This window comes from Sapajus apella, unplaced genomic scaffold (genome assembly GCF_009761245.1).
Source record: "Sapajus apella isolate SASKATOON/1434 unplaced genomic scaffold, GSC_monkey_1.0 scaffold40, whole genome shotgun sequence".
Lineage (NCBI taxonomy): Eukaryota > Metazoa > Chordata > Mammalia > Primates > Cebidae > Sapajus > Sapajus apella.
The window spans coordinates 20233967-20246959 of record NW_022436980.1 but is presented as its reverse complement, the minus strand read 5'-3'; the positions used below and the strand labels follow the sequence as shown (position 1 = coordinate 20246959).

General features: G+C 40.2%; 1 protein-coding gene across 7 annotated transcripts in view; it reads left to right on the top strand.

The window, feature by feature from the left end:
- The window catches only part of CMSS1 (cms1 ribosomal small subunit homolog), a 379426-nt gene extending 374621 nt beyond the window's left edge, over nucleotides 1–4805 (top strand). For all 7 annotated transcript variants that reach the window (XM_032299348.1, XM_032299345.1, XM_032299351.1 and 4 more), the window contains 2 exons: nucleotides 2516–2604; nucleotides 4506–4805. In XM_032299348.1, coding sequence (XP_032155239.1) covers nucleotides 2516–2604; nucleotides 4506–4589 — 173 coding nt within the window. In that variant the 3' untranslated portion in view covers nucleotides 4590–4805. The remainder of the gene's footprint in view (nucleotides 1–2515; nucleotides 2605–4505) is intronic.
- The last annotated feature ends 8188 nt before the right edge of the window (nucleotides 4806–12993 follow it).

Below are 12993 nucleotides of genomic sequence, written 5' to 3'. Positions count from 1 at the left end.
GCAAAACAGTGTTGCAGTGAAGAGCCCTGTGATGGACTCAGACCTCCAGATTCAAATCCCAGGTCCGGCAACTTCCCAACTCTGTGATCTTGGCAAGTTACTTAACCCTTCTCAGCCTGTTTCTTTGTGTGAATGACACAGATAGTAATAGCGGCTACTTCAAGGATTGTTATAAAAACAAAACGCCAATAAAGAGCTCACCACACTAAGTGTCACACCCTAAGCACTTAACAAATATTAGTTAGTTATTAAAGAGACCAACTTTCCTGCTTGGAGACTTCATGGGCTATAGTAGCAGGTGATTCAATTGGAAAGAAATTGAAGGGAAGTCCTTGAATGGTAAGCCAGGGAGCTTGGGTTTTTGTCTTGTGGACATCCTATGGCATTTGAAAGTTAAGGAACAGATCAGAGGCACCAGGCTTTCTATGAGACAGAGCTTTGGGAGTCATTGGCTGGGTATCAGGAGAGGCTAAGGATGGACTCTTGGGTTGGGTCCTGTTTCCTTAACAGCTTTTAGCTAAGGATTCACCACCAACCTCTTCTGGAATACAGATTTTTTTGTGTGTCACCAGACTCCCCCAGCCCCCATTCCATGCAACAATATGCTCCTCTGTATTTAAAAGAAAGAGAGGAAGAGAAAAAGCAAAGCTATCCAGACTACTGAAATCAGATCTCTACAGAGCTGTGAGACCTCAATATGAAGGCTTATTTCATGTGGAAAAATCATTTAAGGAGCTATTTTTTTTTTACAACATTAATGAAAATAATTTTTACTTCTGATTCTAATTGGATGGTTTAATATTCGTTAACCACAGGTATTTAGCTACATACAAAGTGTTTATAGAGAACAATCCCAGCACCCTAAAAGTGGAAAATCTAACAAAGTGATACCTAGCTGTTTATGACTTAACAAGCTGTTTATTTGTTTGATATATAAGGAGAGTTTCCAGACATCAAAAGATATCCCATGACACTAGGATGTGCACAATTACAGACAATTGTGTTGTTTTAATTTAGTAGTAAAGGAAATTTTCTGACTACAGGAGCCTTTGAAAAATGTAAAAATACACAGAGAAGAAAACAAGTCACTTTAGAGGCAATCTCTTGTTAATAATGAATAGATTTCCTTTCAGTCTTTTTTCTATACATCTATATGTTTATTTTTATACAAGAGAGATTGATTATACAACATCTCATAACTTTATAACCTACCTTTTTCACTTGCTGTATCTCATGAGGACTTACTTTCCTTGTCATGAAGCATGTTTAATTTTTTATTTGTACAGCTACACAATATTCTATTGTAATTTTTTTTTGCAATTCTATTATGGTAGACTTTGGGTTGTTTCTAAACTTTTGCTATTATAAATAATACGCAATGATCATTTTTGCAAGTAGCTATGTTTACATTTCTGATGTTTCACTGGGATATGTCATAGAAGGAAATTTATTTTATCAAATAAAAGCATTTTGGCTGGGCACTGTGACTCAGGCCTGTAATCCCAACACTTTGGGAGGCTGAGATGGGTGAATCACTTGAGGTCAGGAGTTTGAGATCAAATACAAGCATTTTGAAGCTGTTATTATATTATGCTCAGTTTCATTCCAGAAAGGCTGTACCTATTTGCTTTCCTGCCAGCAGTTAGGTTAAGGGAAGACTGATGATCAACTGATTGTCTTTACCTTTCACCATTTTAATTTTAATTTTGCAGAGTTTTTAATAACAGGCATTTGAATTATAAAAAGCATGAATAAGTATTGGGGTAAAGAGGAAAATATTTAAATACTACAGGGAATAGCTGAGGGAAGAGCCGCAGGAGAGGAAGGCTGCAGGTACTATTTTCACTAGGGACGTGGAACAGCTTGGAGCAGAGGCAAGAACTGACTGTATGCCCAACTGTGAGCCAGCTGAAGACTAGGCAATCCCCGAGGTCCCCTTCAGCCTTCACAGTCCATAATTGTCTTCTAGACAGACAGGAAAACAGAGAATGGAGTCATTAAGTGATTTACCAGCTTCATCAAAGGATAGCTCACTTTGAATAGAGCCCATTCATCTCAACTTCCTTTTCTGCCTAAAATGAACCTCGCAGCCCTGCCCGCATCTTTCTCCCCACTCACCTCCTCAGAGCCATGCAGACTCCATGGACTCAACTCCTCTGACAGGCAACCACCCCAGACTGTCGGATTGAGCTTAGCAAATGCCTGTCAGGAATGAGACTACGCCTCTGAGGCTTCATGAAATGGAGGCCTGGCCAGCGTGTGAGCATTTGAGGAGCTTAGGAAGAGCAGCTTCTCTGCTTTCCTCAGAAGGAGTGATAAGATGATAAGAAGAGCCAGTCTCAGAGTGGAGCATTTGTTTTCCATCAGGGAAGGGCGGCACTGAATGTACAGAGATTAGTTACTGGGGGAGAGGACAGCAAATGAGACAAAAAGCAACCCGGAGAATAAAAAATCATTGTAATAGGCTTATGTCATGAGGTCTTTACTGCAGCAGTTCTCTCCCTGTCTCTTTCAGGTGGCCTTAATTTGAACCCCTTAAAATTTCTGGTTTTTGACTGGAACTGGAGAGATCAGAAATTGAGGAGAATGATGGACATTCCCGAGGTACCACGTAACCAGCAGTTGCCTTTAATCATTTTTTTTCAATTTGAACTTGAGTTCAAACACAATAAGAAAGTCTTTGACATGAGGAGCCAGCACATTTTAGATTGTGAAATGATTTCTACCTTTTAACTCTGAGCTAACTATAATTATAGAGGCCGCCTCGTCCCCTTACACGTGGCTGTATCCTTTTCACATGTTTCATGAGAATCCGCTCTCTTGCTCCTTAAATGATCAATGGCCTCTCCTCACTAGGGACCATTTTGAGAAACAAGAAGATCTGAAGGACCTGCACTTTTCCCGTGCCTTTCTTTATACACACACTTGTCTTTGTCGTTCATTCTTACATGTGCACTTTTGGCTGGGCTTGGTGGAGCAGGGACACAAACTTGCCTCTGCTAGCATCTCCACATTCCCAAGAACCCACTTACTTAATTTAGAAAGATATTTTGGTTTCGTGGGGCGGGGAAATTTTTTGATGTCTCAGTGGATTAGAATTAAATGATTGAATGCCTTTATGGGCATAGCATTAACTCATTATATATTTCTAAAAGCAATCTATTATCATCATCATGTGAAAAACTGACTTTGCCACCTACCATGCTATTATGGGGCTAATTTAACAATCTAGCCTGATGCTTCACAGTAGCTGTTAGGAAAAAAAAGGGGTTACCAGTCACCAACCAAGAATAAATCATGGCAGTAACTATCAGAGAGGCTTAGAAATACTCCTTCAAACATCCTGAATGAATTAATTTATCACATAAAGCTGTGTGTCTAGATTGAGACCAAACCTGATTGTAATTGATCAGTGAGTTATTTCAGACCTCAGTTCAGGTTAAAAAACAATTTGTTCAGACACACACACACACACACACACACACACACACACACACACACAATTGTGCACTTGGCCCCTGAATTGACTGGTTTCTTAAAACTGGTTTAACAAATTTGATATCAGGCACGAGGCCATAGTTGATTATTTCGGTTATAATCTTAAATCTGACTAATCTACTATGTTTCTAATTCTAATAATGAGAAATGTCCAAAAACGTCTTGTCCTCCATAGTTACTTTTATTCTGTTGCTGTCATTCTTAGCAGTTATTCTAAGGCAATAAAATCCTATACTGAACTATTGTATAGAATCTTGTTTACAGAAAGCACACTGTGGAATCCTTGAAAAACCTTTGCATAGCATTTTATTTTGAATGTCTACAAAAAAAGGGCACTTTAATGAAACTGATGTTTTATATAGTACTTCTTCCTTCAATTATGTAAATATTTTAATTCTGACAGGCATGGTGGCTCATACCTGTAATCCTAGACCTTTGGGAGGCTGAGGTGGGAGGATTACTTGAAGCCACGAGTTGGAGACAAGCCTGGGCAACAAAGCAAGACCCTGTCTCTACAAAATAATAACAATAATAGGCCAGGCACAGTGGCTCACACCTGTAAACCCAGCATCTTGGGAGGCCAAGGCAGGTGAATCACTTGAGGCCAAGAGTTCAAGACCAGCCTAGCCAACATGGCGAAACCCTGTCTCTACTAAAAATACAAAAATTAGCCAGGTGTTGTGGTGCAGGCCTCTAATCCCAGCTACTCAGGAGGCCGAAGCATGAGAATCACCTGAACGCAGAAGGCAGAGATAACAGCTAAGATCGTGTCACTGCACTCCAGCACAGGAAACAGAATGAGACTCTGTCTCGGAATAATAATAATAATAATTTTTTTTTTTAAATTTCCACTGTGAATCAAATGTGTGTTAGGACTTTTGCCCTCTGTGATTCTGGCCATAACAATTGGGTAAATATTAGGGAGTCCTGATGGTTGAATTTATTCACCAAGACCATTCTAGCTTGACCTTAATCTTTTTTTTTTTTTTTACTTTTCTCTCGTTTAGATAAGAAAGGAGGTATTCGAACTTCTGGAAATGGGAGTGCTCAGTCTGTGCAAGTCAGAATCTTTGAAACTGGGCCTTTTTTAAGTCTGGATCCTAATGAAGATCCCAGTTTCCACAGTAGAAGTTGCATCTTATTTAATGACTCTGATACATTGCGAGAACCCAATAAATAGCAGCAAATAGTTTATGTTAAGTGTGTCAGCAGATGGATCACTGGAATGAGGGGATTTCTGAAACAGAAATGAATCTGTCCTTTAGACAACTCTCTTATATAATAAAATATCACTGGCTTGTGTGTGATTTTTGTTGAGCCGGCTGATTTTTTTTTCTCTCCCCAACTGGCTTCTGATGTAACTGTGCAGGAGAAAGGGAAGAGCAGCTGTGTAACCTTAGGCAAGCCCTTACCTCTTGAGGCCCATCTCATCAGCTCAAAGTGGGAATGTCTCATACAGCATTGTTGAGGACTCCAAGAGATGGTACATGGGGAACAGATTTGTAAACTGAGGCATGGTCCCAGCAAAAGGGGTGGCAGATATGTTAGTCCATTCTCACATTGCTATAAAGAACTACCTGAGACTGGGTAGTTTATAAAGAAAAGAGGTTTAGGCTGGGTACAGTGGCTCATGCCTGAAATACCAGCACTTTGGCAGGCCGAGGAAGGTGGATCACGAGTTCAGGAGTTCGAGACCAGCCTGGCCAAATGGTTAAACCCCATTTCTACTAAAAATACAAAAATTAGCTGGGCATGGTGGTAGGTGCCTGTAATCCCAGCTATTTGGGAGACTGAGGCAGGAGAATAGCTTCAACCCAGGAGGCAGAAGTTGCAGTGAGTCGTACTCCAGCCTGGGTGAAAAGAGTGAAATTCTGTCTCAAAAAAAAGGTGGGCAGGGGAGTTGTTAATTGACTCACAGTTTCACAGGCTGTATATTGGCCATGGCTGGGAGGCCTCAGGAAACTTACTACAGCAGAAGGTGAAGGGGAAGCAAGTACATCTTCACATGGTGATGAGACGGCAAGATAGCAAAGGGGAAATGCTATACACTTTTAAACTACTAGATCTTGAGAGAACTCACTCCCTGTCCTGAGAACAACAAAGGGGAAATCTGTCCCCATGATCCAATCACTTCCCACCAGGTCCCTCCCCCAACATTGGGAATTGCAATTCAACATGAGATTTGTGTGGAGACACAGAGCCAAACCATGTCATTCCACCCCTGACCCCTCCCAAACCTCATGTCCTCTTCACATTTCAAAACACAATCATGCTTTCCCAACAGTCCCCCAAAGTCTTAACTCATTCTAGCATTATCTCAAAAGTCCAAGTCCAAAGTCTCATCTCAGACAAGGCAAGTCCCTTCCACCTATGAGCCTGTAAAATCAAAAACAAGTTACTTCCAAGATACAATGGAGGTAACAGGCATTGCATAAATTCTCCCTTTCAAAGTGAGAGAAACTGGCCCAAACAAAGAAGCTACATGCCCCAAGCAAGTTCGAAACCCATCAGGGCACTCATTAAATCTTAAAGCTCCAAAATGATCTTTGACTCCATGTCTCACATCCAGGCCATGCTGATGCAAGGAGTGGGCTCCCAACGTCTTGGGCAACTCTGCCTCTGTGGCTCTGCAGGGTACAGTCCCCATGGTTGCTTTCGTAGGCTGGTGTTGAGTGCCTGCAGTATATCCAGGTACACTGTGTAAGTTGTCGATGGATCTACCTACCATTCTGGGGTTTAGAGGACAGTGGCCCTCTTCTTACAGCTCCACTAGGCAGTACCCCAGTGGAGACTCTGTAGATGGGGGGTCCAACAGGAAATACTGAGTATTTCTCCACATTTCCTCTCAGTATTTCTCCACATTTTCTCTCTGCACTGCTCCTTAGAGGTAGAGGTTCTCCATGAGGGCTCACCCCTGTAGCAAACTTCTGCCTGGACATCCAGGCATTTTTATATATCCTCTGAAATTGAGGCAAAGGCTCCTAAACCTCAACTCTTGCATTATGCACACCCATAAGCCCAACAACACATGGAAGCTGCCAAGGAGTGGGGCTTAAACCCCAATGAAGCAATTATTTGAGCTGTACCTTGGCCCCTTTTAGCCACAGCTGAAGCTGGAGCAGCTGGGAAGTAGAGTGTCATGTACCAAGTCTGCACAGAGTAGCTGGGTCCCGGGCCTAGCCCACAAAACCATTTTTCCCTCCTAGGCCTCTGGGCCTGTGGTGGTGGCTCTGCCACAAAGGTCTCTAAAATGTCCTGGAGGCATTTTCTCCATTGTTTTGGCTATTAACATTTGGCTCCTCTTTACTTATGCAGATTTCTGCAGCTGGCTTGAATTTTTCTTCAGAAAATGGGTTTTTCTTTTCTACTACATGGTCAGGCTACAAATTTTCCAAACTTTTATGCTCTGCTTCACTTTTAAATATAAGTTCTCTGTGTTTGTGCAAATGAACATAGGCTTTTAGAAGCAGCCAGATCATCTCTTGAACACTCTGCTGCTTAGAAATTTCTTCTGTCAGGTAAAATGTGGCACATATACACCATGGAATACTATGCAGCCATAAAAAATGATGAGTTTGTGTCCTTTGTAGGGACATGGATGAACCTGAAAACCATCATTCTCAGCAAACTGACACAGAACAGAAAATCAAACACTGCATGTTCTCACTCATAGGTGGATGTTGAACAATTAAAACACATGGACACAGGGAGGGGAGCAACACATACTGGGTTTTCTGGGGGGAAACTAGGGGAGGGACAGTGGGGGATGGGGAGTTGGGAGGGATAACATGGGGAGAAATGCCAGATATAGGTGATGGGGAGGAAGGCAGCAAACCACATTGCCATGTATGTACCTATGCAACAATCCTGCATGTTCTTCACATGTATCCCAAAACCTAAAGCACAATAAAATATATATATATGAGAAATTTATATATATATATAAAGAAAGAAATTTTTTCTGTCAGATACCCTAAGCCATCTCTCCCAAGTTCAAAGTTACACAGATCCCTAGAGCATGAGCACAATGCCACCAGTCTCTTTGCTAAAGCATAGCAAGAGCGACCTTTACGCCAGTTCCCAATAAGTTCCTCATCTCCATCTGAGACCACCTCAGCCTGGAGTTCATTATCCATATCACTATCAGCATTTTGGTCAAAACCATTCAACAAGTCTCTAGGAAGTTCCAAACTTTCCCTCATCTTCCTGTCTTCTTCCCTCCAAACTATTCTGACTTCTGCCCATTACCCAGTTTTAAGGTTGCTTCCACATTTTTAGTTATCTTTTTAGCAATATCTCACTTCTCTGGTATCAATTTTGTGTATTCTTCCATTTTCACACTGCTATAAAGAACTACCTGAGACTGGGTAGTTTATAATGAAAAGAGGGTTAATTGACTTCCAGTTCCACAGCCTGTACAGGAAGATAGCTAGGGAGGCCTCAGGAAACTTACAATCATGGCAAAAGCTGAAAGGGAAACAAGCACATCTTCACATGGTGACAAGACAGTGAGAGAGTAAAGGGGAAGTGCTACACACTTTTAAACAACCAGATCTTGTGAGAACTCACTCACTATCATGAGAGTGGCAAGGGGGAAATCTGCCCCCATGATCCAATCACCTCCCACCAGGTCCCTCCCCCAACACTGGGAATTCCAATTCGACATGAGATTTGGGTGGGGACACAGAGCGAAACGATATCAGCAGGGTAGTGGAAAAAAGAGCATCAGGTGAATTTGGCACTTTGTAAATGTATGAAAGGACAACAATATAACTACAGCTGTCTTACTCATTTACTTTGTTTAAAACTTTCTATTTTGAAACTTCAGACTTTTTTTTTTTAATGTGTAAACTACTTTATTTTTTTTCCCATTTATTTATTTTATTGCATTTTAGGTTTTGGGGTACATGTGAAGAACATGCAAAATTGTTGCATAGGTACACACGTGGCAGTGTGATTTGCTGCCTTCCTCCCCATCACCTACATCTGGCATCTCTCCCCTTGCTATCTCTCCCCAGCTCCCCACCCCCCACCGTCCCTCCCCTATTTCCCCCCAACTGACCCCAGTGTGTAGTGCTCCCCTCCCTGTGTCCATGTGTTCTCATTGTTCAACACCCACCTATGAGTGAGAACATGCGGTGTTTGATCTTCTGCTCTTCTGTCAGTTTGCTGAGAATGATGGTTTCCAGGTTCATCCATGTCCCTACAAAGGACCCAAACTCATCGTTTTTGATGGCTGCATAATATTCCATAGTGTATATGTGCCACATTTTCCCTATCCAGTCTATTGTCGATGGGCATTTGGGTTGGTTCCAGGTCTTTGCTATTGTAAACAGTGCTGCAATGAACATTCGTGTGCACGTGTCCTTATAGTAGAACGATTTATAATCCTTTGGATATATACCCAGTAATGGGATTGCTGGGTCAAATGGAATTTCTATTTCTCGGTCCTTGAGGAATCGCCACATTGTCTTCCACAATGGTTGAACTAATTTACACTCCCACCAACAGTGCAAAAGTGTTCCTATTTCTCCACATCCTCTCCAGCATCTGTTGTCTCCAGATTTTTTAATGATCGCCATTCTAACTGGCGTGAGATGGTATCTCAATGTGGTTTTGATTTGCATTTCTCTGATGACCAGTGATGATGAGCATTTTTTCATATGTTTGTTGGCCTCATGTATGTCTTCTTTTGTAAAGTGTCTGTTCATATCCTTTGCCCACTTTTGAATGGGGTTGTTAGTTTTTTTTTTGTAAATCTGTTTTAGTTCTTTGTAAATTCTGGATATCAGCCCTTTGTCAGATGGGTAAACTGCAAAAATTTTTTTCCCATTCTGTTGGTTGCCGATTCACTCTAATGATTGTTTCTTTTGCCGTGCAGAAGCTGTGGAGTTTGATTAGGTCCCATTTGTCTATTTTGGCTTTTGTTGTCAATGCTTTTGGTGTTTTGGTCATGAAGTCTTTGCCTACACCTATGTCCTGAATGGTTTTGCCTAGATTTTCTTCTAGGGTTTTTATGGTGTTAGGTCTTATGTTTAAGTCTTTAATCCATCTGGAGTTAATTTTAGTGTAAGGTGTCAGGAAGGGGTCCAGTTTCTGCTTTCTGCACATGGCTAGCCAGCTTCCCCAACACCATTTATTGAACAGGGAATCCTTTCCCCATTGCTTGTTTTTGTCTGGTTTGTCAAAGATCAGATGGTTGTAGATCTGTTGTGTTGCCTCTGAGACCTCTGTTCTGTTCCATTGGTCTATATCTCTGTTTTGGTACCAGTACCATGCTGTTTTGATTACTGTAGCCTTGTAGTATAGTTTGAATTCTGGTAGTGTGATGCCTCCCGCTTTGTTCTTTTTGCTTAGAATTGACTTGGCTATGCGGGCTCTCTTTTGGATCCATATGAAGTTTAAGGTGGTTTTTTCCAGTTCTGTGAAGAAGGTCATTGGTAGCTTGAAGGGGATAGCATTGAATCTGTACATTACTTTGGGCAGTATGGCCATTTTCACGACATTGATTCTGCCCTCTCTCACCACTGCTATTCAATATAGTATTAGAAGTTCTAGCCAGAGCAATCAGACAAGAAAAAGAAATAAAGGGCATTCAAATAGGAAAGGAGGAAGTCAAATTGTCTCTATTTGCAGACGACATGATTGTATATCTAGAAGACCCCATCGTCTCAGCTCCAAATCTCCTGAAACTGATAAGCAAGTTCAGCAAAGTCTCAGGATACAAAATCAATGTGCAAAAATCACATGCATTCCTATACACCAATAACAGACTTAAAGAGAGCCAAATCAAGAACAAACTTCCGTTCACAATTGCCACAAAGAGAATAAAATACCTAGGAATACAACTAACAAGGAACGTAAAGGACCTCTTCAAGGAGAACTACAAGCCACTGTTCAACGAAATAAGAAAAGAAACTTCAGACTTAATAGAAAAGTTACAAAAATAGAATAGAGAATTCCCATATCCCCTTCCCTGAGTTTCCCCAGTGTTAACTTTTTGTGTAACCATAATAGAGTTATCAGAACTAACAAGTCAACACTGGTAACAGTATAATTACAGACTTAATTCAGATTTTGCCAGTTTTTCCACTGATGTCCTTGTTCTATTCCAGCATCCATTGCAGGATCCCACACTGCACTTACTTGTGTCTTTTTGGTTTCCTCAGACCAGTGACAGTTTCTCAGTATTTCCTGTCTTTCAAGATCTTCATTCACACTTTTGAAGAGTATCCACTGTGTATTTTGCAGGATGTCCTTCAATTTGGATTTGTCTATAATGTTCTCATGATTTGACCAGAATACCACAGAAACGAATATGTCCTTCCGGATTTATTATATCAGGGGTACATACTGTTAATAAGTTTTATTATCAGTGAAGTCAGCCTTGATCACCTGGCTAAGGTGGTATCTGCTAGTTTTTTCCACTATAAAGTTACTATTTTCCCTTTGTAATTAATATCTATTTTGGGGGCAATAGTTTGAGGCAATACAAATATCTGGCTTTCCTCAAACTTTTGCCTGCTAATTCTAGCAAACATTGGTAGTTCCTGCCTGTGACAGCCATTATTGTAATGGTTTTTCTATTTTTCTCATTCTTTCAACATGTATTACATTTATTACAGAATTCTTCTTTATGAAAGAATTATCCATTTTCCCCATTTACGTGTTCAATTATTTATTTACATCAATATGGACTCGATACTTATGAGTTATAAGGTAATAGTATTGTTTTTTATTTTGTGGCTCAAATTCACTTACTTTTTTTACTCTTTTAAATAATGTTGATTGGTTACCCACTCTGTGCCAAGCACTGTGTTTACATACATAAACTTACATTTATATATAAGCGGTCATGTTTAATCATTGAAAGAGTCCCAAAGGAAAAGCATTACTAGTCACATTGTATAGACAATGAAACTAAATCTGAGAAGGGACATACACTAGTTTTAGTAGCAGAACCAGAAGTCAGACCCAGGTCTCCCATAATCTCTTCAAGATACCAACTTATCTGGAGACTCAAGCATATACAGCAAACCAGACATAGAAAGCAAACAGAGGCCATCACTGATATATAAAATTCTACATTCCAATTTCGTGAAATTGTAAATGAGCCTAACAGGCCAGCATGTCAACATCCAGGAAATCACACACACCTGCACACCAGCAACTTGTTACTGATGCCCCTTGCACCTCTGTGGGCTGAGAGCCACACACAGGGACTCAGAGGAAAGATGAGTAGGTTTCATTCTCCAGGATTCCCACTAGAGCCAAATAAGTTAAAAGAAAAAAAAAAAAAAAAAAAAAAAAAAAAACTACCACATAATAAATGTTTAAGCTATTGCTAAATTTAACCCTATCATTTTCATCCCTTTAACCCTAATAAGTGAGATACTCTTGCCAAGCGGTAAGAAAGAAAATGGAGCACATACCTTCTCAATAGAGGTATTTAACTTCCTGTCAAGTGACATGTCTTAGATTAATTTGGGGGAAAAAAAAGCCATCAAGTATTATTGTATCAGAGGAGAGATTTGCAAATTAAGACATCACGGTCTGTGCTGTCAGAATTCAGACCAATCTGCCAAGCTGTCATTAATTTACCAAAACCAAAAAATGAGACTATCGTGAATATTACATGAGTATATTCATGTAATGTATATATATTTAACATATATTTCCATCCCAGCAGTTAATAGGAAAGACAATGAAATATAAGGCAACCCCAAATATACAAAATGTCTGCTAATGCTTGAGAATACTATCTATAGTGGTTAAAGAAAAATGAAGACAAGAACTTTTTGAAAATCACTTTGAAATTTTTCTTGTTCCTTTTTTTCTTTCCTTTTTTTTTTTTTTTTTTAAGAGACAGGATCTTGCTCTGTCTCTCAGGCTGGAGTGCAGTGGCACCATCATAGCTCACTACAGCCTCAGACTCCTGGGCTCAGGTGATCCTCCCACCTCAGCCTCCCAAAGAGCTGGGATTACAGGCATGAACTACTGCACCCAGACTTTGAAATTTCTAGTGATACCATAATACAACAGGTGTTAACAAACTGTTGTATTGGTATTAATTTAGAACAGTGATTCTCAAACATGGGCAATAGAGGCCAGGGATGCAAGTAAACATTTTACAACCTTACAGGACAGCATTCACAACAAATAAATATCTGGTCCAAAATGTCAGTAGTGCTGCGAAAAAGAACCCCGTTCTGGAAATATTGAAAGGCAACACATATGAGGTATATTTGCACATTTAATGTAGATTTATTTAGAAGAGAGGAATAGATTAACATATAAGTACCTGAGAATGTATATCTAGCTGTCTCTCAAGAATATTTTCCCAGAAATGTTCGTCCTTACTATCTGTGATGGCTAGTTTTAATGTGGCAACTTAGCTAGACCATAGGACACCCAGACAGTTGATTAAACATTATTCTGGGTGTTCTGTGATGGTATATTTGGATGAGATTAACATTTATATTGGTAGACCTGAGC